At 48.5% G+C, this 25257-nt stretch overlaps 4 protein-coding genes across 13 annotated transcripts; 1 reads left to right on the forward strand and 3 right to left on the reverse strand.

The window, feature by feature from the left end:
- Positions 1-22: 22 nt before the first annotated feature.
- Positions 23-3942, reverse strand: LOC308572766 (crk-like protein). Of its 2 annotated transcripts, XM_081169148.1 has the most exons (3): positions 2032-3939; positions 1410-1865; positions 23-773 (listed from the first exon to the last, which is right to left on the reverse strand). In XM_081169148.1, exons 1-3 carry the CDS (start codon positions 2203-2205, stop codon positions 648-650), a joined length of 756 nt encoding a protein of 251 aa, XP_081025274.1. In that variant the 5' UTR covers positions 2206-3939; the 3' UTR covers positions 23-647. The 2 variants fall into 2 exon arrangements, with proteins under 2 accessions (XP_081025274.1, XP_081025273.1); XM_081169147.1 differs by lacking the exon at positions 23-773 and having other exon boundaries at positions 1197-1865; positions 2032-3942.
- Positions 3943-6453: 2511 nt separating this feature from the next.
- On the reverse strand, positions 6454-10012 carry LOC308571508 (uncharacterized protein). Of its 7 annotated transcripts, none has more exons than XM_081167048.1 (5): positions 9860-10012; positions 8620-8767; positions 7910-8047; positions 7423-7569; positions 6454-6862 (listed from the first exon to the last, which is right to left on the reverse strand). In XM_081167048.1, exons 2-5 carry the CDS (start codon positions 8623-8625, stop codon positions 6737-6739), a joined length of 417 nt encoding a protein of 138 aa, XP_081023174.1. In that variant the 5' UTR covers positions 8626-8767; positions 9860-10012; the 3' UTR covers positions 6454-6736. The 7 variants fall into 7 exon arrangements, with proteins under 7 accessions (XP_081023174.1, XP_081023180.1, XP_081023177.1 ...); XM_081167054.1 differs by having other exon boundaries at positions 6454-6859; positions 9860-10010; XM_081167051.1 differs by having other exon boundaries at positions 8620-8770; positions 9860-9988.
- A 1218-nt stretch (positions 10013-11230) lies between these two features.
- Positions 11231-22933, forward strand: TLCD3B (TLC domain containing 3B). 3 transcript variants are annotated; one of them, XM_081167045.1, is made up of 7 exons: positions 11231-11575; positions 14281-14398; positions 15370-15503; positions 18355-18438; positions 20806-21025; positions 21190-21285; positions 21425-22933. In XM_081167045.1, the coding sequence occupies exons 2-7, from the start codon at positions 14342-14344 to the stop codon at positions 21734-21736; spliced, it is 903 nt and encodes a 300-aa protein (XP_081023171.1). In that variant the 5' UTR covers positions 11231-11575; positions 14281-14341; the 3' UTR covers positions 21737-22933. The 3 variants fall into 3 exon arrangements, with proteins under 3 accessions (XP_081023171.1, XP_081023173.1, XP_081023172.1); XM_081167047.1 differs by lacking the exons at positions 11231-11575; positions 15370-15503; XM_081167046.1 differs by lacking the exons at positions 11231-11575; positions 14281-14398; positions 15370-15503 and adding an exon at positions 15521-17163.
- Positions 22934-23135: 202 nt separating this feature from the next.
- Positions 23136-25086, reverse strand: LOC308570824 (fertilization-influencing membrane protein). Its single transcript, XM_081165778.1, is given in 5 exon segments — positions 23136-23247; positions 23391-23478; positions 23838-23981; positions 24923-24936; positions 24938-25086. Coding segments are annotated over 5 exon segments (408 nt in total). The 5' UTR covers positions 25072-25086; the 3' UTR covers positions 23136-23219.
- Positions 25087-25257: the final 171 nt, after the last annotated feature.

The raw sequence follows: 25257 nt of genomic DNA on the forward strand, positions 1-25257 counted from the left end.
GGAGTAAATTTCCAGCGAGGGATAATCAGCAGGAAACTTTAATTAACAAGGCAGTTTGGAACAGACAACAAGTGAAGCGGGGCCTCTATAAGGAGTGGGGAGGATTTCCTGTCAGCCATCTCTGGCCAAAGCCAAGCACTCCCCCCCCCCCCGCCCTGTTTCCCCACCCAAAGTGGACAGGATCAAATGAAAAAAAAAAATCACAAGAATAAGGGGATCAATAATCAAAGCTCAAGAGTTTCTGGGTTCACAGGGCACAGGATGGGGAGTTGCAAGATTCAAGGGCACATAGTCAGAGTTGAAAAAATCACAAGGCCAAAATGGATCAATGTTTCTAGGGAGGAAATATGAACGGGTCCCTGTAAAGAGTCAAAAGTTTATAGGGTTCAACTACCACAGCATTTTAAGAACAGTGAGTCAAGGAACAGGGTTCATGGGTTAAGGAGTCCAAAGTGGTAGAAGAGGTCCATATCTAAGGATCTTGAGCATCAATGAACCGGATGATCAATAACATCCACCAGGTAGGTCAAAATTCAAGGAAGTACAATGTTTGAGACGGTCAGAAGCTCACAAGTGTGGGTCAGAGTTCAAGGGTCGTGCCCCACTGCAGGGAAAGTCAGCGTTCCATGGGTTACATCATCAAATGTTCAGCTGGCTTCTTCAGGGTCCAGGACCTTGACGTGGGTGAAGGGGAAATGGCCACGGCGCCCGTTCAGCTCCCCCTCCCATTGGCCGTTGACATTCATCTTGGTGACAGCAATGAGGTCACCCACCTGTAGAGCATCATGAGACACAGAAGGGATCAGAATGCAAATATCACGGGGGCATTTTTTTTTACCCACCCACCTCTGCACAGCCAGCCCCCCCGCCCCCCGCAAACAAGTCTTTCTCCTGAATAAATCACACAGCTTCTCATCTTCCCTTCACTGCCATTTCAAATGAGGAACAGGATCAAAGCCAGGGTGTGTTGTATGAAGTTTTCTACAGAAACATAACATGGATTGAAGATCCTAGTTTTCAGGCGTGTAGCCTGGCAATGGGACCATGGCAGGATCTAATGTGTGGATGAACGTCTGCACTCCCACACAGCCTCCACACCCCTTCCCATCCGAACTGATGCGTTCTTTCCTCCTTCCACTCCACCACTCATCCTGCTCCATAGCTATTCAAAGTTATGCTCATCGACCCTCCAGATAAGTAATTCATCTGAATTAATGTGCAAAACCTAGTCCAAACACAAGCTTTTCGTTTGGGGGTGTGAAGAGGGCTGGACCAGAACGCCACATTTCTGTGCAACGAAAAACCTCAGTGCCCAACAGTAATCTGCGTATTTCCCCAACCCACCTGGTAACCAGAAACTCGTTCCCTTTTGTGAACTCGCCCCCAGTGCAGACCACCCCATTACTTGCCTCAAAGGCCAGTGCTGTCTTGTCGCTGGCACCGGGCACCCTTCGCTGCACCGCCCTCGCTATGACCGGAGCGTGGCGGGGGGCACCGTGGCTGCTCGGGTGGGCGTACGGACAGGGCTGGACGTACGGCACGGGGATCATGCCCACACGCCCATCGGCCCTCTGCGCTGTCCACCACTGCTCTTCCGGCTTGGCCAGCACCCTCAGGGGTTCCCCCTTGGAGAAGGGGAGGTCTTCCTGATCGCGGCCGACGAAGTCATAGAGAGCCCGGACCCATTCCCCAGCGGGAGGCGGCTGGGCAGAGGCCGGCGCCACAACCCGTCCCACAGGGGCTACCAAAGTGGTCGTGTCTAAGTAGTGGAGGCGGTAGAAATCTAGCAGAGCAGGGAAGCCATCAAACTCGTGCTCCCCGATCCGCAGGCGCCCAGGGAGGCTGTTTATGATGTAGTGAGACACCTGGAGGAAAGAGAAGGGTAGAGAAGCAGGAGGCTGTCGCACTGTGACCCTCCACAGGTACACACCCAGCTTCCACCCTCCACTTCCAATGTGCAATCAAACCCACACTCTTTCAGCTCCTCCTACAGGGCCCTTCCACCCCCAAATTCCCTTTTTCAGAAATCACCTTGGAGTTCTCGCTGACGGACAGCACGTAGTCGCCGGGGCAAGTGGTGCTGTCCCGTACCAGGAAGGTTCCATGGCGGTGTCCCTGGAGACAGGCGGCTGCTTCCTGCCGGCTCAGAGCCCCCATATACCACTCATGGGCATCCCCAAAAGCCGACATGGCTTGGGGCAGCATCAGGGGGTGGAAAGAAACCCACCCCCGTATTATTTCTGAGAAAACTGATATCTAAGTTGCCCCGGAGTTTGAGAGCACTTTGTCAAGAGGAAATTAACCTGTTGAACAGTGACCTCATGTAGCTGTTCCGGTTTCCTTCCAGTTCAGTGTGACCTCCAAATAATCCAGATGCACATAACACCCCCCCACCAAAGGAATATTGTTCTTCGTTATGTCGCTCCACCCCAAGTTCTCTTATACTGAGATAATCTAACTTCAATATCCCTTGACAGCATCCACACCCCTCTTCTCGGACAATAGTAGACTTCCAAAAAGGAAAGAAACGACTCAGAAATGCAGACAACACTTCTACAATTTGCAATCAAATCCTGGAACTTAATGGGATGTCATGAAAAGTTAGGTCACTTCTAGACATCCCTCCCAAGTTCTAATATAATGGGGAAGGGGCACTTCCCTGACCAACCTACCCTATTAACAGTTAAATACCTACTCAAATACAGTTTCTACTGAATAACCATCTTCATATAATACAACGAAACCAGTGGTATATCTGCGGGGAACACATACAGTATATTTACTTCCTTGTATTAGAACACCCCTACAAAATTAAGAGGTCACAGTTGGTGAATTAAGTAGTTCACACAACCCTCCCCCCAAAAGTGTGATATGATTGCACCCTCTAAAAATTCCTCCAGAATTCCTCCAGCACCTCATCAATGTAGCAGGATACTGTTGGTTGTGGTTTTTTTTAAAAAAAAGTCAAGGTTTGGAGGAAGTCAACCTTTTCAAAACCTAATCTTTCTCAGATGAAGATACATACCCACCAAGTGAACAGAATAACTTCCACAGAATTGCAACACTCCCATATGAAAGCATTCCTACCCCAGCATAGGATTTAACCCACCAAAAGGTTAATGGGGACTTTTCACAGATCCACTCCTGTTATCAGCTCCTGCCCCCAATTCACTGGTTATCCTCTGGAGAAAGGTACAGCACCCCAAACTGCGTCCCCTAATAGAGACCATTCCCCAACCACCTCGGTAGATCACAAATTGGCCAGCGTTCTCCACCCCACCCCCCAACTAGCCTCAGTGCATCACAACAATAATAAAACACCCCCCCAGAAGTAGCCTGCCTCCCAAAATTTCCAGCATCCAAAAATATTGCACGCAGCCTCCCGAAACCTATCTGCCTACCACCCCACCAGCTCTGGACAAACAATAATGCAACTCCTTTCTCCCCTCCGATGTCCATGCATCCACTCTACTACTCTCCAGTATTCCCTGGAAGCAACACCCCGATGATACATTGCAGCCCTTTAACGGATCAAAAGCAATCTCCAAAAAGGAAAAAAGATCAGCTGTGCACCCTCCAAGCGCTCTTCAGCGTGCCCCTCTGCAGCAGCGCCACAATGAAGCCCTCTCTCCCTTGTCTGCACATGGCTTCCCTCGCACACCTCACCTCCTCCCGGGGAACCCCACAGCTCCCGGCCACGACCTATTGCAGCCCCGCTCCCTCCTCCCCAGAGGACCCAGGCATCCTGGCTCCCGGCTCCCCGGCTCTAACCCATTCAGAGCCCCAGCGCTCCGGCCAGCAGCCTCCCCTCCCTCAAATCGCTGCAAGCGACCCTGATTGCAGCTACAGAAGGGTTGATGGGAAAGTGACGCACCCCCGCTCCCCCTTTAAACCGGGGAGGGGCGGCCATCTTAAAGCCGGGCAAGCTGGCCGTGAAGCAGCCGGGAAGGGGAAAGAGTCATCTTGGCGGTGGGAACGAGCCCCAATTCCAAGATGGAGTTGCCTCTCCATCCAGAGACAAGCTGCTGCTTTTGTGATGGGAGGTTTAACGGTGGGCTTCCCACTTTTTTGCCCCCTGTTGTGATAACGCTTCAGTAAAGAAGGACGAGAGGACCGGCTGTTTAGCAATTGTCGAATATAATGATTAAATGTATTTTGCTGGGATATCCAGGGTATCAGTTACTAGTGCTCTTCCGCTCCATTCAAATTTTGCATCCCTTATCTGCATATGCAAATATATCAAACTACTGGAGCAACAATCTTATGCATACTTACTTGGGAGTAAGTCTGGTGGGATTTTGAGTAAGGCATGCATAGGATCCCATTGTTAGCCTTGTAAAGAGACTTGGTGAACTAAGGTCCATGCACCCACAATGGGAAGTTGGCTTTTATTTTTGAGGGGCAGTTTCCCTGTTAGCTGGGACAGGTCAGTCAGTAGAGCATGATTCTCTTAATCTCAGGTTTGTGGGTTCAAGCGCCACGTTGAGCAAAAGATTCCTGCATTGCAGGGGATTGGACTAGATGACTGTTGTGGCCCCTCCAACTCTATGATTCTATGAGAAACCATATGTTATCCTTGATGGCCCCAGGTCTGCAGAACTAAAAGGTAGCACACGCTAGTTTCTTCAGACAGCCAGGGCACCTCAGCTTCCCAGGAACACCTTCAGGGCTAGGCACAGACTTTCCGGTACAACCCTATCCCCCAATCTCTTGGTGATCCTTTTACACTTTCCTTTGCTCATTCCCCTCCATGTTTGCCTAGAGCTGTTAGTGTGTGTTTGTGGAACACAACAAAATATAACAAATGCTGACAATAAAACTATAAGGGGTATCTAGAACTGAACATAGCAGAACCAATTTCCATATGAAAATAAGTATAACGGATCAAGGTTCTAAATAACTGCATTATTCTGTACCTTATGGCTCCAGTACATTACAAAGTATCCATTACTCCATAAATCTGTTATCTTGCTGTCTACCCTCTCTGGTTCTAACCACATGTGTGAGCTTAGCCATGCATACTGAGTCCCATATTTTAATTATTTTTCCCCTCATAGATGCTCTGTTTCCCTCAATTTTGACAAATAATAATTCTGGCAGCCATCAAGAGATGTTGTCTTCATTCCCTGTCCTCTATTAAAAGAGCTTCTTGAGCATACCCAAATGGGAAAATTAGAGGACCCTTGGGTAAAATATAGCCCATTATTTCTTCAATTTCTGTTCTTATCTCTTCCCAGCACCTTCTGAGTTTAGGACACATCCAGAATATATGCCATATCCCAATGTTTGTGTTTTTACACCTAGCTGCCTAGAGCTATTTGGGTGCTTTTTCCTCTCCAGGACATCTACCATTACTGGTCCTGTGGGAATGGTTCCTGGAGCTAAGAAACAGGCATGTGATGAAGGCCACCTCAGAGCCTTCTCCAGCTGTGCTGATTACTTTTTAAAATATTGATATTGTTCATTGAAATTACATTGAGGTGGATAGCCGTGCTGATCTATCATAGCCATAATAAATAACAAGATGAAAGATGAAAAAATCTTTTTAACTAATTCCAGTGGCACGTTTAAGGTCAACTAAATATTACACACAAAAGCTCATACCTTGAAAGCTTATATTTAGTTGATCTTAAAGGTGCCACTGGAATTATTAAAAAGATTTTTTCATCTTTCAACTTGTTATTTATTATGCTTATTGAAATGTTATTGCTTTTTTAAATGTGGTTAAAGTTCAGTGCTTCTTGTGAGCTAGCTTGATCTGTATCCTGAAAGGCAGAATGCAGATAATTGTAATGGTAATTAAACGCCTGTCCCTCATCATGTGTTTGTGCACTTAAGAGGGGGCAAGGGTGTTTGTCACATTGTAGATGCTTTTATGTGGCTTGGAGGTCATTTGAGGCTATCACTGAGGCCCATCTGCACTATCCATTTAAAGCACTATGCTACCACTTTAAGCATGGCTTCCCCCCAAAAAAATCCTGGGAACTGCAGTAGGTTAAGGGAGCTGTGAGTTATTAGGAGACATCTATTCCCCTCCACACAAAGTGATTTAACAGTCAATCCCTCTTCCCAAGAAACTCTGTAGCTCTGTGAAGGGAATAGGGAGCCTCCTAGCAACTCTCAGCACCCTTAACAAACTGCATTTCCCAGGATTATTTGGGGAATGTCATGACTATCTAAAGTGGCATGATACTGCTTTAAATGTAATCGGGGAGGAAAGCTTTTTCCCCCCTACTGGAAGATACTATGTATATATATTTATTTATTTCACACAGATCTTCTGACAACGATCTCCTCATTGCATTTCTTCCAGCTTCCAACATTCAACTGCATACTTCGGTGAACAAGAAAAAATACCTAAACTTTTTCATAAACTTAGCCATCAAACTTCTCCATACAGCAAATGTCTATTAAATGGACTCCATTTGCATTCTCATTAAAGAGAGACACAAGTGATATTCAACCTGCTTTATTATAAAATGCAGCAATTCATATAAAAACATTAATATCAAACATGCAGTACAAAGTACAAAAGCACTTGAAAAATTCAACATGAAAAAGAAAAAGCTCAGTTTCAAAACTTCTTGCATCAGGACAAGTTAATTATGTCAGGCTGAGCAACTAACTCCCCATTTTACTCATCCACCGCTTGTAGGATCCACCACTGGTATGAAGACTTCCAAATCCTCCCACACTCCCAAATCACAGACATAATCTTTTTGTTATTTTGAGTTCTTTATCGCAGTTTGATCTCAAAGCAAATGCAATTGATGTTCTGGCAGTCTGGGGGCTGGTATGTGCAGGCACAATCGCAGAGTGGACACAAGCGAGGAAAGGAACAAGCCCCTGGTTCCCAGCCCTGCTGGTAAGAGACAGAAATTGTACACTGTTAAACCTATGGAAATACCTGCATCAAGATGTTACAGCATCCTTCACTAAACTTGAGACTCAGGGAAATACTGAATAATGATTACCACAAGACTGTTGCAAGGAAGGGAAAAATATTTTAAATTAATAAATAGGCATTGTCTGAAGATTAGATACCGGCAAAGGATAGGTCTGATTATCATGGTAAGTTCCCTTGACATTTTCCCACTCTGAACACCTGTAAGTTCAATCTTTCTCAACATGCAGGCCACAGCCTCCCTGGAGAAGCTCTGACAAGCTCTAAAGAAAGTGTAAGTGTCTGTCTACCCTGTTCATCTTTCTTCCTCCCACACGGATCCCTCTTGCCTGTCCCTCTCCTCCTTTCAAATTATATATACTGTTTTGATTAGCATATGATTTTAAGTATGGGCTTTAGTAAAAAAATGAATGAATTAAGTTTGTAGCCAGAGGTACCACTGTATTCAAATAACCCCAGGGAAAACTACTCTCAGATATTTCCAAAAAGCCGAACAATTATGTGGAGGGAAAACTCACATTAGTACAGGTGCAGTAGCGATCCATGCAGCGGGTTGGGGAAGGAAGGGCACAGTCACATGATTCTGCACAGGTCAAACAGCATTCGCACATGTTTGGCCAAGGCCGCTTTTCACAGGAACAGCAGTTGGCACAAAGACCCCGGGCCTGCAAAGAGGTAAGAGAAGGAAAACCAGGTTGCTTCACCAAACAACTTGAGTTAAGAAGCAATTCCTTTTATCTCGCATAGGCTAGAGCTCCTATGATTTGTTACGGAATTGACTGCAAGTAATCCAAAATTGTCAGAACACCAACCACACAATATTAACAATGTGAATTTGTTCCCCTTTCTACTTGCTCTCCAAAGGACTACTGCTCCCATAATGCACTGTCATATGGTATGCTGTAATGCACTATGGAAAAGATAGATCTATTCTCATTACTACACCTATAAAAATCCCCAAATGTGTTTGCCCTTTCAACTATTGCCATCCCTTCCCCAAGTTACCATCAGGCACTGTCGAAGGACAAGGACCAGCGCCAGGAGTATTAAGTAGGATCCAACGACCAAGAAAACGATGGCAGGGAGAGGCAGGAATAAGGTTGTGGCAAAAGGGAGGTCTGGTGGAGGGTTCAGCGATGGAGTCTGTAAGGGGAGGAAAGCCAAAGGAGAAGGGACGTTTACAGTATGGAGTGGTGAGGAGGAAGAAGAGCAATTAAAGGAATTACATGGCTGAACACTGAAATACAGCTTTTGACTTAACATGAAATACTTTCTGGGAAATTGGAAGGTTCTTAATATCAGAAAATTGGCAGAGGGAATGTTTAACCTCTGACCAGAAGCATATACACCAAGTGTATAGCTTCTCTGACATAGGTTAGTACATGTTTGGAAGTTAGGTGATTCCTCTTAATTTAGTGGTGGCAGCAGCAGCTGCAGAGATAATACTGTATAGTGAGTTTCTAACCTTCAAATATCTGTGAGGCACAGAGGATCACATACTAAAACTTATATGGAGAGTATCCCACAATAATCAATATTCCAAACTCAAAATGTTTGAATTTTAACACATGGCTTTCAAATCAGTCTTCACTGATTCATAAGTAGATTTATTAAATTCAGTTCAGTCACATGTCAAACTGGGAGAGGAGAGGTGGGGCGCTTTGAGAAGCTAAGTGAGGGGCAGTGTGAATAGAGAGTAAGAATGCTCTACTTACTGCCATTCCGCAGTTGGGGAAGGACTAGGCATCAACCTCTGGAGGCTCCATGGATAGCTCAGAGCCCCGAGGAAGAGACAAATAACTTGAAGCTATTACAGTCCACAGTCCATGCTTCCACTTGTTCCTTGAGCACAACATCTATAGTCTGCTAGATCAAAAGAAAGGGTCAGAATTTACTGAACAACAGAGTTAAAACTCACTTTCTTCATGAAGCTTTCATTCATATATATTAACTCTGAACACTACTGATTTCAAAGAGGTCTAAACCATATTGAGACTGATCAAACAGGCTCCAAAGCTCTTATGTTGCTGTTATAACACACACACATACCTGTATGTAGAATGGTATTGATTAAAGTTTCAGTGTCACTGAGATAAATTTTTATTTTGGAAATGAAGCTCGAATATTTGTCTTCTGTTTTGGCAGTTGACCCCACAACCCCCTCAGACAAGCCTACTTCCCCTCTCCCTGTTCATAGCATCCCTCCCTTCCTCAAAATTCCCTTTTTCCATAACCAAATGGAAACGAAACAGGCCTTCCTCCTCCTCCTCCCAATGTTGATGAACCTCCAGTCTCTTCTCATTAATGTCCACTCCCTTATGAATACAGTTTATCATTCACTGTGCAGCTTTATTCGTATCACGTTCATACGCTTTCCGGGCTTCCTGCATTGTGGAGCGAATGGCCGAGAATAAACTGGGCTCTGAAGCCATTGTCTCTCAGCCTAACCTACCTCACGGGGCTATTGTGAGGATAAAACGGGAGAGGGGGAGACGCTGCTCTGGGCAACTTGGGAGCCATGCAGTATGTAAATATATCAAGGCGTCCCTCGGTCGCCCTGGAAACCGCATCTGCGCGCGCGGCCCGCTACGGGCTCCCACTGCGACCAAACTCTCTTAAGGCCCCTGCGCTCCTCCGCGGAAGTGAGGCGAGAGTTCGGACAAGAATGAAAAAAGTGGCGTCAACGGAAATGCGGCGCCTGCGCCAGAAGTGACGTCAGCGAGAGGGAAAGCGAGTGGGCCTCTTCCATTTTGGTGCGGGGGGGGAGAGAACAGCTCGAGATACAATAGTCAAAGCCCTTCATCTAATCTCGTGGTCGGGAATTTCCCTTATTTCCTGCATTCAAGTAAACGTCATCCCAGTTCATTCCTAACAGCAACCCGCCAAACCGTCAGCCTTTTCCTCCACTCTCCTTCTCGGTCCTCACAGAAACGTCGCCAGACAGACTCGTCCTACCTATTGAAGGAAATCTACCCAGTAACGGGAGTGTTCTGTAGCGCGGCATTGGCCCGTTGTAGCGACCAATCAGGCCCCGAAAGCTGGAGGGAAGGAGGCGGGGCGGGGCCGGGTGGGGGTAAAACGGAAAGCGCATCATATTCAAAAGTTCATGACTGTCGTTACTCCACGAGCGGCGCATGCGCGGATGATTCGCTTGGTTTTCTTCGCAGTTTTCCGCGGCGCAGCGCATGCGCGCAATAGGAAGATTATAGACTTATAAACAAAAGACTCGTACCACCGGGTTTACTTCGGGCGTCATATTCGGTCTCCTCCGGGACGGAAAGAGGCTGCTGCTGATAGAAAATGACGGGGGAAATTAATGCAGGATTTTAGTGTTAGGTGCGACAGAGAAGTGGAGTGTCCAAGCCCCATAAACAGCAGCAAAAATGGGAGATCGCACTATTATTCGGGAGTCCTTCTGTGTTTTTTTTTAAATTAAGCATTTCAAAGTGCAGCACACCCACCCATCTGCATGCATTCATGCGATTCGACGGAGCCCCACGATTTTGCGTGCACCTGAGCACTGGATTTGGCCTCGCCTCGGGGTACAATTTAAGCAGATTCGGCTTTCCTGCAATCTGAAGGGTATTTTGCGTGAGGGTTTGGAACTAGAAACCAGAGATGCTGCAGAACAGCTTCCCCGTTTTTTGTGTTTTTCGTTTTTTATTATTATTATTATTATTATTATTATTATTATTATTATTATTATTATTATTATTGTATTAGGATATTTCTACTCTGCTCTTCCAAGTGAATACCCATAGCAGCTTAGGAAAGAAATAGAAACCCTATATACAATAGCAAAGTCCCAAATCAATACAAATTATTGTTATCAACGCAACAATATTTCACGGGGCGGCGGCACTGCAGGGCTGTTGCAAAGCGCTCTTTCTTTCCCTCCCGCAGTACCGCAGCCCGCAAGAATGAGCATGATTAATGGGCTACATTGGCGTTGCCAGGGTTTTCCTTTTTAAGCGCATTTTCCGCACTAAATGACAATTCTTCTTTTGTATCGGGCGGGGGGGGGCGGCAATCAGAGGTGAGAAATGGGGGTGGAGGCTCCGATCCCATGTACAGCCTCGGCTACGGAGCTGCGATCTTCTTTGTTTGCTATGGGCAGGGCTCCTCCCCCCCCACGTGGTGGTGGGGTGTGGGAGGGAGAGAAAAAGATAGAAAGGAACCCAAGAAGTCCCGTCTTCGGAAAAACCGCGTTGCCCCCTCTTCACTTTTCCTGCATCTGTCTCGAAGACGGGTTGCAGCTCTGTGCACATGCGCAAAGCGCCTCTCCTGCTCCACTCCACCCCCCGTGCCCCCCACTATTGTTGGCGGTTCGTTGTTGCCGCGGAAACCACAAACTATCTGAAGGGGCAGTTAGGCCCGGGATGGGGCGGGCTGCGTGCAATACGTTATAGATGCGCAGAGAGGGCAGGAGAGAGGAGGGCAGGCCGCGATTTGAGTTTGCGCAGACATTTGCTGCAATAATTTAAATGTATTAATCATCCCTCGTTAATTAGCCTCAGGACTAGGCGGGAAGGAGAGCAGACATGCAGAGTTACTCAGATGCGCCCAGGTGGATGGCGGTGCATATGTAATAACTGAAAGAGTCATTTAAATATATACGCAGATCTGCCTTCATAAGAAAATACTTAAGTCGCTGCATTAATATTCCTGACGGTGGGTAAGCTAGTCATTTAAGTGCCTCGTTATCGTAAAAAAAAATGGATTTTCACTCTTCGCACTGGATGGCTCATTTGGTAGAGCAGCAGACTCTTCATCTCAGGGCTAGTGGGCAAAAGGTTTCTGCATTGCAGGCTGTTCGATTAGATGACCTTCGTTGGTCTCTTGCCATTCTGTGAAATTGACACCTATGGTTCATTTATGTAGTAGAAAATATGTCATTCCCCCCCCCCCCTAGATATACAGTGGTACCTCAGGTTAAGTACTTAATTTGCTCCAGAGGTCTGTTCGTAACCTGAAACTGTTTTTAACCTGAAGCACCACTTTAGCTAATGGGGCCTCCCACTGCCACCGCGCCGCTGGAGCACAATTTCTGTTCTCATCCTGAAACAAAGTTCTTAACCCGAGGTACTATTTCTGGGTTAGCGGAGTCTGTAACCTGAAGCGTATGTAACCCGAGGTACCACTGTAATGCTGAAACTTCAGCGGATTAACAGCTTCCCTTTTTGGTTCCTATCCAAAGGTTTTCACGCTGATCTACTTACTCATTGTTACTAAGTGGTTGCTAATCAGAAAAAAAATAACAGATACCCCAGTGTTTTGAAATTTACTATGCATTTTTTACTCAGAGGTACTAGCTGAGCAATCCTAACCTCGGGCCATGTGGCCCCAGGAACCCTGGAGTGGCTGGCACAGCAGCGGGATCCAAATCCATCCCATATCCAGCGGTTCATTGGCTGTCCTTGCTCTGCCTGTCCCTGTGCCCCCAATGCTCCATTTGGGGTGTCTTGTCCTAGCTACTGAGGACAGCAGGAATTTCAGCAGTGGCAGAGCCTCCTCAGCCCATTCTTAACCCACTCAAGAGTTGGACTGCAGCCCAAATCTTCAAATATCAGACTCCCCCCCCCCCCGCCCAAAGAATGATGTGCTTCAGTTATGCTGGCTGGGGGCCTATAGAAGTTCCCAAATGGTGGTTTCCAGACGAACTTCATTCAGGTGGTCTACAGCTTGTCTGAAATTACAATTAAAAATCACACAGCATCTAGTGCAATACATTGAAATTGCTACAAAAGGCAGAGCGGTCTGCCAATTTTCATGTGGCCCACGTGGCGCGTAGTGGCGGGGGGAGGGCGAGTTTGGGAACCACTGGGTTAGAGGGCAGAAGCCTTGCTGCAAGGATGCAACACCTCAGATATGCTAGAGGTGCACTTCATCATAGCGCAAAGATAAAATACTATATGAAACTTCCCTCTACTTTATTGAATGTAGCCACAACCTTAACAAACCTGTCAGCCAAAAGGAGTACAATAACTGGATGGAGTAATACGAAAGTGCCACATAGACCAAGTCGGTTTTCCAGGCCTTTTTGAAAACCTAAAGTGTGGCTATTTCACACAGGGTTGCACTGTTGAGATCAATGACATTGGAAAGTGCACAGCTTTGGATTGTGTCTGTGTTTGCATAAAACCTGCTGCTTTCTTTTTTTCGTATGTTTGTCTTGTGGCGTTTATCCCACAGGAGTGAATATATGTTTTATTTATTACATTTCCATCCAAACCTTTATTCAAGGAGCTCAAGGTGGCAGGCATAACCTCCCTTCATTTCATCATTACAACAACCCTGTGAGGTTGTTGCTGAGAGATAGTGACCAGCCTAAGTGATCCTCATCAAGGAATGGGAATGGTGTGAGTCTAACAATCCAGCCCAGTGGTTCTCAAACTTTTTCTCTGGGAAACACTTTCAGAATAAAGTATGAACTGCCCTGAGACCTCTGGGTAAAGGGAGGTATATAAATTCAGTTGTTAATAATAATAATAATAATAATAATAATAATAATAATAATAATTTGCTTGCACCACACTAGTGCTTGATTTATATCATAGAACACACCTACTTTATAATATAAGGGATGCGGGTGGCGCTGTGGGTTAAACCACAGAGCCTAGGACTTGCCGATCAGAAGGTCGGTGGTTCAAATCCCCGCGATGGGGTGAGCTCCCGTTGCTTGGTCCCAGCTCCTGCCAACCTAGCAGTTTGAATGCACGTCAAAGTGCAAGTAGATAAATAGGTACCGCTCCAGCGGGAAGGTAAACGACGTTTCTGCGCGCTGCTCTGGTTCGCCAGAAGTGGCTTAGTTGTGCTGGCCACATGACCTGGAAGCTGTACGCTGGCTCCCTCAGCCAATAAAGCGAGATGAGCGCCGCAACCCCAGAGTTGGCCACGACTGGACCTAATGGTCAGGGGTCCCTTTACCTTTACTTTATAGTATGATCATGGGACATCCAGAATGTATAAAACAATGCATAAGAACACAAATCATCTCCCAGATACAATATTGATTGTCCTTGAATCTTCCTGCCACGCTTGCCATCCTCTCCTGCCCAACCCGTGTGACACGCCACACCCTTTTGAGGACCACTGCTCTAGCCACTAGGTCATGGATGGGTTGTTAGGAAATGCATCTCTTTGTTGCCTCAGTTGTTGGTTCCAGTACGATTTGATCACTTGGGTTGTGGAATGCCATCCCTAGTGAGCTGTGCCAGTTTCCATTTTTTTTAACTTTCAGGAGGAATGTGAAAACATATCTTTACGTTGGGTAGGCAAGGTGGTATACAAATTAAATCAATAATATATTCAAGAAATAATATGTGGTTTAAGTAGAATCCTTTTCAGCTGTGAGATTTCAATTATATCTTCATTAGTCCCTTAGGGAAAGATCTCTTGCCAACATGAAATACCCTCCATAGATGTGAAGGACAGCAGATGGTTGGGATGTCATTTGTGACCACTGCTGTCTTTGCTAGGATGGCATGGGGACAGGTGAGTTGGTTGAGGTCAAATATGTGCACATTTGTCCCTCATTGATTTCTGTACCAGTGAAGAGGCTCTTCTCTTCCAGAAGCAAAGGAAATTTCAGTTTTCTCCAGCAGCAGATGGTGGAGAGTGGGGCGGGGAGAAGGGGAAGGACAGGACGACCCAGGAAATAATGGCACAATTAATTGAAAAGCTCTGGAATGTAAGAGTTATCGATGGACTTTGTGGTCCAATCCAGCAAGGCAGTTCTTACTATGCTCCAGTCTTGCTTTTGATTAAGTCAATTTAGGCTTCAATCCTGTAACCAGGGAGCAAGCCACATCGAAGTACATGGGACTTACTTTCTTAGGCAGTCATGTTTATAGGGTTGCAGTGTGAAAATCTTCATTCATTTTAACAGAAAGTATACTTTGCTCACAATGAACTGGCTGGCTGAGAGCACAATAAGAACTGCCTTCCTGTATGGAGCCAAAGGTCTTGTCAAGCCTTCATCCTGTATCCAGCTCAATAAGTTCACAAGCAGAGTGTAGCAGGGAGACCCTCTTGTCCTTTATTCTTGGCATCTGCTAGCAGAGGTGTCTTGCTTCTGTCTGTGGAGCAACCACGTCTGCATTACAACTGATGCCAACAGGGTGGGACTTTGGGGGGACCCTCTCAGCAGAATAAGTAGAAGGGCCCCTAAACACAGCATTGTTGGCAAATGAAGTAATGCACATTTCCAAATGAAGGTGGTTCCTTGGAGACCATGGACTCCATAGCCTAAGCTTGCCTTGTTGCACCATGCCTTAGCTGTCATGGCTACCAGCCGCTACAATACTTTCCTCCAATAATTTATATGTAAGGGGGGGGATGACCAAAATAACCAGCGGAATAGTTGTACTTTGCTGACCAGAGTGATGTGCTGCCTTTTTATTGGAGGAGAATCTTCTGTTAGTTAGGAGACTAATCTAATTTCTGACATTCTCTCCCACTCCCAGTTTTTGCAGATAGAATTTCCCTATTTATTTCTCCTGGGTTTGGCCGCCTATCCTAGCTTCTTCTACACAGTGTATCGGTTTCTGCGTCGCTTTGGGCAAATGGAGGAGCTCAATGCAGTCTATGTATCTGCCAAGTGAGAGACTACCTGGACACCCAGATTCTCTTAGTATGCGTGTGTGTGTGTGTGTGTGAGAGAGAGAGAGAGAGAGAGAGAGAGAGAGAGAGAGAGAGAATGGCCCTACCATTCATCAGATGGGGGTGAAAGGTGGGAAGGATGGAGCAATGATGAGGTGTTGAAGGACGGAGCCCTGTGTGCTCTTGCCTTCAGATATAGTGGAGATGCAGTCCTATGCTGAAGTTCAAAGCAAGATTCAGTTGCCAGTCCAGTCAGCTCCTGTAGGTGAGCACGTAATCTTCTCCCACACACTTCAAGACTACATAATATCTTTGGCCCACCTTAGAAATGGGTTAAAGCAATTCATAAAACCAGGTCACCTCTGTTCTTTGGGAAACCCACCTGCTGCAGCTCCTATAGTCCAGCACAAGGTGTCAGTATTGCTTTAGTTAGCTCCACAGGCACTTGCCAGGCTCTTTCCACCCACCTATCAAAGGTCACATCAGGGTCACCTGCTCAGCAGGTGGAGCTTTATTGGAGGATTAGTCCCTAATGCTTTGGGAGTGGAAAGGGTTAATTGCCCCCACCCACCCCCTTCATTTTACCTCGCTCTCTCCCCCCCCACCCTCCCACTTCCCACATCAGAGACCTGATCCTTCCTCACAAACCAGGCTGGGATTATAGGATTAGCCTAAATCATCCTGTGAGCACGACTTCCTGCTAAGCGAGGGAGGGAGGGAGAGATAGGGGAAAGGATGATCTGGCACTCAGGGGGTTAATTCTGCTGCCTGATTAGCAGCAAATGGGGGGGAATGCCTCCTCCTCCCCCCACCCCCAATCTTCTTAGCCGGCTTCTCCCAGTTTAAAAGAGGCAGAAGCTAAACCCAGGGGACTCCCTGCTGCGGTGAGGGTTTTAAGGAGATGAATGGGCAGATTCCTCTCCCTCCTTTCGCCACTCTTCCCTGTCCCAAGCCTCCCGCTCTGAGTCACCACCCCAAACCTCTCCCCGCTTCGGATCCACCTATAGAGTCCAGCAGCCCCAACCCGCATCCTCTCCCTGCCTCCCTCCTATCAGCACCCGCTTCTTTCCTTTCCTCCTCCTCCTCCTCCGGAGGCGCAGCCCCTGTCTCCGGTCCCCGGGCTCTGCTGCCGCTGCTTCCCCCTGAGCTCCTGGCTGCGCTGATCCTCGCAGCATCCTCCTTCCGCCCGCTCCTCTCCTCCGCCAGTCCCTCCACACACCACAGGCCACTGTCTCTTTAAGTTCCCTCCCGCACTGTGCTGACAGCTGCTCCTTGCTCCCCCTCCCTCCCCTGGCTCTGTCTCTCTGTCTGTCACAGCAGCTCTGCTTGGGACCAACCCGCACACCACCACCGCCATCCCCCCCTTCCCTCTCCATCCCCCCCTCGCCCCCTTGGATACCATGAGTCTTCCTCGAGGGGAGCGCCTGGAGGGATCCTAGCCCCGCTGACCCTCCCCATTTGTGTGGCCCCCTCCTCCTCCTCCTCCTCCTCTTCCTCCTCCTCCTCCCCCCTCAACCCTGCAGCCTGAGCGAGATGTTTCACGCCTTGGTAGCAGGGGGCATTGTCTTCCCCGGCCTCTTCTTGTTGTCCAAAAACGGCCTCAAGTGGCTGCCATGGCTGCGATGGGAGGAGGCCGACGCGGTCATCGTCTCCGCCAGGTAACCAGGGAGCCAGGGGAGGGAGGATGCAGCCAGGGTCCAGCAGCGGAGGGTGGGCCGCATCAGGCGAGGGTGGGCATCCAGCAGGCCTCAGGTGTGAGGGGCTAGGACTCTTCCCTCCCATATTTTCTTGAAGGATGAGGGTGGAAGCGGTGGGTCCAGGGCTTCAGGGAAAGGGGCAGGCTTCTTTGAAAGGGGAGTGGTACAAGGGCATAGAGAGGATGGGCTATAAACTAGGTTTTTCTAATGAGGCTCTTTTTTTAAATAGGTCCTAGAATGAGGCGGGGTTGGGAGCCAGGTTTCCTGGGTCCGTTGGGATTGGAATGGGGTGCAGCAAGTTGCAAAGTGGCTTTCCCTAGTGGATCCGTGGGCATATCTGCAAGGAAGCAGAGGGACAGATCTGCTGGATTCTCTGGGAGAGGTGGAGTGCCTGGGACCATGAGCCAGACCTCTGGGTTTCTCAAGGAGAGATTGGGACATATTAATTGGGAACCAAGAGCTGAGCTACAGCTGAACTTGGGTGATGATGTGTCACTATCCCACGACGACAGCCAATAGAAGCAGTAGCCCATATAAACCTAGGCTTCCTCTCAGGAAGATGTTTGGAGCCCAGCATTGAGGAGATTGGTGAACCCACAGTTAGGGTTAGGGTTTGGCAAGGTCTGTGACTTGTGAGGGATGAGATTCCTGGGGATCTGCTGTTAAGAGGGTGTTTCAGAAGATCAAGGCTGTTTGCTGGGCTTTCCAGGACTGTTAAGACACTTGGTCTGCTCAGTGTTTCCAGGGGGATGCTCTGGGGCAGAATGTCTGGTTGCTCTCATTGCTTAGTGCATATATCTAGGAGCTCAAAAGCTGCTCCAGGGTTGGCAGTCTCTGGTGATCACATGACAAGGCTGCGTGTCAGGGTCACAGAGCAGCTGAGGCTCTTTACAATTGTTGCTGATCCCCTAAGATGACCTTAAGATAGCAGCTGTTCTGGGATGGCAAAGAGCATGGATTTGAAGGTGCTTGGCCGGGCTCAAGGTGGAGGAGGCCCAGATCAGCTCCATGGGGCATTTCATTGCTCTGAGGTCTGCTGGTCTGGATTCCCGGGGTCAGAACTGGAATGGTGAGCAGACTATTCAGTCCAAGAGAAGAGAGAGGCAATGGTAGTTAACTTTGTTTTTGTTTCCCCCTTCTTCCCTACAACAGGTTTGTCTCCTCGGTGCAGGCCATCATGGCTTCCACGGTCGGCTACATCATCTCCTCTTCCTGCAAGCACGTTATCGACGACCAGTAAGTCAGCATTTGCTGTGTGCATGCCAGCCCAGCACTGCAGTGCGGTAACCTCTCTCTCCCTGTGTCTCCCACACCTTTCCCAACCTCACTTTCTGAACACGGCCCAGCAGAGTGTTGGCAAGGTCACGCTAGTGAGAAACCTGACACCCTCACCGGGATGGGCACCAAATTTAGAACAGGATGACAGTGACATGTTACAGGCAGATGTGCAGCAAGGAGTAGGCCTGGGAAGACGTCAGTACAGGGAACTGGAAGGCACAGCACAGAAAATGAAATAATCTTACCAGCAGGAGGTGCTGTGGGGAACAGCATTGGGGGAAGCAGTGGCTTGTGGGAAGAGGACAGTGCCTTGCTGTTTCTGCCCCATAAGAAGGCATACGGGAGGTAGTTGGAGAGTAAAGTCGTGAACTCTGCTTTTGAAAGCTGCTCCCACTTGCTACAAATCCAACAGGGGGTGCTGGAAAGAGAGAGCAGGGCAAAGAACGATGGCAATGACTGAGGCAGATTGGCCTGTGTGGCACAGAGCGCTGTCCATGGTGCTGCAGAAATGCCAGCCTCATTCTTCCAGCTTCTAAGTTCAGCACCATGGGCAGTTCCCTCTTGCACAAACGTTCCCAAGGTCCCACGCAGTTCATGGGGCACCTGAGTTGAGGATTCCCAGAGCGTGTGCTGGAGAGAGAGCAAAGGGGCAGGAGCTGCTAGTCCCACTGGATTCTAGGACAGCTGCCAGACCTCGGTCTCTGCAGAGACCAATTTGGCAAGAGGGCAGCTCTGCAGGGCAAGCAGGACCATAAACACAGCAGGAACCCAGAGAGCTCCTGGAAGAGGGATGGGATAGAGGTGTGGGGTGTGTATGTGTCTGGGCCTTTTCCAATCCGCCGTCCCTTTTCGCTTTGCCATCAGGATTGCTTCATTTCACGCTAATGAATTTAGCTGGGATTAGTCCCTTCCCCAGGACAGGCTAGAATGGGGGCACGTGTGCTAATTCTCCCCTAGGATAGAGCAGGGCAGGGGATTAGACCAAAGCAACAGCTGTTTCTACTGCTGATTTGCGTTCTGTGGATTCATAATTGGCTTTCTTGGGCAACCAGTGATGACGAATTCCTGGGTTCCCTAGAGGGGGGAGTGGGCTCTAGCAGGTTACATCATATGGAGGCTGGATATCTGGGCTTTTGGAGAGTAAACTCCAGCTGGTTAGAGCAAGGCAGTTAGAGGCAGGAGGTGAGGATTCTCTTAGGGCAAAGAGAAGAGTTTCCAGATTTCTGTATATCCATTACAATGCTCTCACTGTGCCCTTTGCACTGGGAATCTCCTGCTGGGAAGCAATGTGGGTGAGGGTAGGCAAGATTTCAACTCTTTCAAAGCGTTCCCTTAACTGACCCCAATGCCGGGCTCCTGATATCATCTTTGCAGTCCTGTAGCACAGAAACCGTCTACCAGCGCCCCCACCTCCACCCCATCTGAATTCTGCTTGGATCCCACCTGCCCCATTTTGGTCTCCAAGCTGAGCACCCCACAGCGTCTCTTGGGCCCTGCATCCCGCAGAGCACTGCAGCATCCTGGCTGCTTCTCTGGCATTTGGCCTAATCACCTTGCATGGAGCCATCAGCACAAATGCCCAGGCAGGCTGCAGTGGTGAGGGAGGAGAGTGACGAGAAGTCAGCTGGGGAGGTGGCAGTAAGGAAGTCACAGCCCAGACTTAAAGAAACAGCACTCCATTTGCCTTCCTCTCAGCCTGAAGGGGGAAAGGGATCAGGGCTAGAAGCACCTTTTTCAGTCCCTGAATTCCCCTCTTATCACCTGAAATGGAATAGGATTAAGGCCAATGTCCTGGACTTATTTACATTAATCCTATTACCTTTTATAGAACTTGTGGACTTCTAAATAAGCACAAGGTCGGAAGCATGGTTCGCTGCCGGTAGTCAGACAAAATATCCCGGATCTAAGGGGATTGAGGGTGTTCTGACTGGGGGTGGCAGTGGGGCTGCGGTCAGGATTGAAAGGCAATGTCAGGACAAGGTGAGGTGGGAATGGCAGCCTGTAGCTTGGATATGGCCATGGTCAGTGTGGCTTGGAGAAACAACAGGGCGCTGTTAAACGCAGAGAGCCCAGCATTGTGAGAGCAGGAATGGAAGAACGTGGGGGGTATGGGCAAGGCTTTGTTCTCATTGACCTTGTGTGAGCAGAGCGCATCAGCAGGTCATCAATACTCATTGATCATGGCCGTGAGCCTGTTCCAAGGGGGCGGGGCACCTCCTCTTGCTCCCCCCCCCCCCCGCTGGAATTCCCTGCTGAGTCACTGCCAGGACTGTGTCTTGCTCACAACCTTCCCCTGCCCTAGCATTCTTTCTCCTCCTTCTGCAGGCACTGGCTGACCTCCTCCTACACCCAGTTTGCCATCCCCTACTTCATCTACGACATCTACGCCATGTTCTTGTGCCACTGGCACAAGTACCAGGTCAAAGGGCACGAGTCGGCCGGCACCCGGACGCTGCGCACCGTCGTCCGCACCTACTTGCACAAGGAGTTCCTCATGGTGGTCCACCATCTCTTCATGGTGCTGGTTTGCTTCCCCATGTCCGTGGTGAGTGTGGCCTGGCGTGGGAACCTCTGACCACAGGAGGAGGAGGAGGCGAGGAAGGGATGGGATGGGATGTTGATGCATGGAGCAGGAGTGGGGCTGTGTGCTTTAGAGGCTGCTAACGCCCACCCCCAACAAGCCACCCTTCTTGCTTTCCCCCACTTCAGCTCTGGCGCCAGGGCAAGGGCGATTTCTTCCTGGGTTGTATGTTGATGGCTGAGCTCAGCACCCCTTTTGTCTGCCTCGGCAAAGTCCTCATCCTGGTAAGTATGGCCCAATCCTGTGGGTTTTCTGGGGAGAGGAATGAGAACCCAGCGGGGCGGGCAGGTTTTTTGGCTTCCTGGAGGGAGCTGGTTGTGGCCTGACTGCCCTCTCAACCCCTCCTCTTCTTTCCTGCCACAGTACAAGCAGCAACACACCCTTCTTCATAAGGTGAATGGGATAATCATGCTGATCACATTCTTCTGCTGCCGGATCCTGCTCTTTCCTTACATGTACTGGGTATACGGGCACTATGCCGGCCTGCCCCTTTATCGCGTGCCCTTCTCCATCCCTGCCGAGTACAACTTAGGATCGGCCATCCTCATGGCGCCCCAGGTTTACTGGTTTGGCCTCATATGCCGTGGCGCTTTCCGCGTATACCGCTCCCAGGGCGCTGCCAAGGATCAGGTGCTGCGAAATGGGCACAGACCAGAGACGCAGGTGCTGGACTGATGATACCTCTCCCTCCTCAGCCACAGACGGACAGACCACATTTCCTCTAACTTATTTATTTATTGGGGTATGGGAGGGACTGGATGGATTTGGGGAGTGGGCTCCTAGGCCAAAGGGGATTTGGGGAGGCCTGGAAAGGCGTTGCGGGGGGCGGGGGGTTCCAGTGAAGTATTCGGAAGGGACAAAGACAATAGTCCTTTGGTTTCAGTGTGGGGTTCCTTTGCTAAAGGCAGCCCTCTAATATTGCAACACTCAGTATTTTGAAACTCCTCGGGGGCGGGGATGGGGGGGGGTAGAGTCCTAAACCAAAGGGGGATATATATATATATATATATATATATATATATATATATATATATATATATATATATATATATATATATATGATGTTTCTTTTACAGAGGGACATTCAGGCCAGTGGTTATATAGGAGGGCTGAGACCAGGGTACACGGACGAAGTTTATTTGAGGCTGCAAGATAAGAACAAGGCATCTCTAGTGTGTTAGGGGCTCTCGCAAATCACCCCCCCCCCCAAATAATATATGTGCTATTTATTTCCACACCATGCTGTGAGCACCCCAGGACTACCTGAGCCCATACTAGGCAAGGAGACAACTCAGTTATTTGGGTGGGGTGGTGCTGTTTCTTGGGAACAGAGAGAGATGCTAGTGATGGGGGTGGGGAGGTAGGGAAGAGAGACAACGGGGGCTTTTCTATACTATTATCCATAGAGTCACAGTATCACAGCTATTATTAAAAGGGGCAGGGAAATAGTCTGGATTTCCTCACACTGTATTGTTAGGGGTTCTATCAGCAGAATTAGCAATTGTTGTAGGGTAGCTGATAGGGAAACACCCTGGAATTTTTGGATGCTGCTAAATTGCAAGTGATCTTCAGTATTACTGTGATGCCACCTGCCCAGAAAACCCCCAAATGCTGTATAAAATGTATCCCCTTGCACTGGGAAGGTTCCAAGAGGTGTGCTTCCTAACATGCACCCACCCCTCCCTCCACCTAGCAATAACCAAGCCTCTTGCCTCCACCTCCTCCTCTGTTCGGCACACCAACCTCTTCCCTCTTCCCTCCTAGGAACGCCCATTCCATGGGGCAGGGATCCAGCTGTAAATAGGGGGTGGGCGGGCTGTATTTATAACCTGAGGTCTGCAAAAGTATTAAAGGAGCCTTTATCTAATGCCAGCAGAGGGCCAATGTGTGTCTTTCTTACTTCTCCCTGCTAAGCCTTCCACATGCCGCTCGCAGTCCTGAACTTAGGTCTGTCTGCTGTTTAAGCCCTCGTGTGCCCCATAAACCAAAACCTGCCAATCCCAGCTCCCCTTCCCCCTTTGATTTTCCATTGGCATATCACACCAATCAAAAAAGAAATAGCCTTTTATTCAATATTCAATAGCCTTTTATTGAACAGAGGAAAAGACAAAGGGTGGTTGGCTGGCTACAGAGCCGTGTCTGCTGATCCCCTGGATGTTTATCCTGCATTTGACTTCTTGAAGATCCTGAATGAAATTGCAGAAGAAGAAGAAGGGGAGGGGGTGTCATTCCATCCGTGGAGGTGGGAGTAAATAATGACATCCAAAGGCAATAAGGAGGCAGGGAGAATATTTGCAGCATAACGTACACCGACCAAAATGACACGTACACTTTAGATATGATCTGATAGAGGAAGAACAGCAGGATGAGTATAATGGATCCCACTAGGATATAACGCAGCTGGTGAGGGAATGAACCTGTAGGGGGCAGAGAAGAGGAGGGTTGGTTTGTCATGGGGAAATAGGGCAAGGCTAGAGCACAGGGCAAGGAGGAGGAAGCCCAAAGCAGCCCTAAATCATTCTGGAAAGGGAGGAGAGCAGAGGTTAGGCATAGAGCAGGGGGAATCAGGCCATTAGTCCACCTAGCCTAATATGGTCAACTCAGGCCATCATTGGCACCCTGGGTCTTTCCCAGCTCTCAGCTGGAGATGCCAGGGATTAAACCTGCTGGGACCTGGTGCCTGCAAAGGCTGTGCTCAGCCCCCTCCCCTGCAGGTGCTATTGGGGAGGGAGCGTTTGAGAGAGGGTCAAGAGACAGGAGTGGCAGGGGGACTCACTTGGGGGAATATACTCAGGCTGCTCTCCAATGAGCTTGTAAACGGCAAGGATCTTCTTCTCATCCGTGTCGGGATAATCAAACCAGAGCGGCTGATGTTGGGACAAATCCGTCTTGGTGGCATTCCCTGGGTTTCCTGCACGAGCTGTGGGCCCCAAAAGCACCTCCCATCAGTGGGTGCTTTTAGCATTCCTGTGCTTAGTCCATTAACCTCATGACAAACGCAAGCACACACAAAAAAAATCCGTTTTCCAAGAAACATTTGCTACTAATTTCCTGTTCCACGAACAGTCACGCCCTTGCATTGCAGCAGCAATGAATATTTCTCTTCCAGCCAGCCACACAACGCTAATGCTTTGCCGTAGCCCTGATTTAGGCCACACACAACCCACCACAAACTCCTTTTGGCCTCACGAACAGTTGCCCCACACAGCCCTTTACTTTGCTTGGGCAAGAGCGGAAGTTAAAAAGGAGCAAATGTTTCCTGTGACAATCTGTGCTGCAAGATGAATGTGGAGAAGGAAAAAGGCCTCAGCAATCCATCATCATCAGAACCTTATTGGGACGATAATCTCCACTGAGAACCTATTTGGAAGCTACTGTGGTAATGGGGAATTTTGGCAGTAACTATATCACTTCAACAAGTATAACATGTAAAGTAGTTTCAAAGGGCCTTAACTTGGTTGGTTCAGGGCTGGAACCATCTCTAGCCATATAAAAATAATGCAAGATTGTTGACACATTTCTAGATCAGAATCCAAGAACTCCCTGTTATGGCTTCCAATTAAAGCAGTTTAAAACGAGTAGTGTGGAAATGGCCAGGGTCGAAATTATACTGTGGAGAGACCCTTCACACAGCCAGATGAAACATTCCAGGGTTCATAAGGCAAGGTCTAGGAAGCAGCCTTAAACCTAGATCAGTATTGTCTACCCCAACTAGCAGCAGCTCTCCAGCATCTCAGCTGGAAGGTCTTCCCCATCATCTCCTACTCCAGACCCCTTTTCACAGGAGATGCAGATATTGAACCTGGGATCTTCTGCCTGAAAGGAATAGCACTGAGCCATGGTCACTTCTGCAGCACTCACTGCTGCTGGGGATGAGGGGTGGAAGGAGGCCCAGTGGAGGAAGACCTGTGTTCACCTGTCACAAGCCGAGGACTACTAAGGATCAGCTTAGGGAGATTTGTAAAAGAGTACAGGAGCTGGAGTAGCAGAAATTGCCCTCTGCTCAGCATAGCTGCTCTCCTGGCCACACCTACTTTCTATGACCTCACAATGGATGTGCCTCCCATCTCTGACCAACACTCCCTCCTTCACTTAAGAGACAAGATTCTCCCCCCCCCAACAAACCCAGGATCAATGTTCCCACAAGATGACAACTCCATACTTTAAATGAAAATGAGTAAGGAAATTACATAGAA

Source organism: Podarcis bocagei (assembly GCF_964188305.1).
Source record: "Podarcis bocagei genome assembly, chromosome: 13".
Classification (NCBI taxonomy): domain Eukaryota; kingdom Metazoa; phylum Chordata; class Lepidosauria; order Squamata; family Lacertidae; genus Podarcis; species Podarcis bocagei.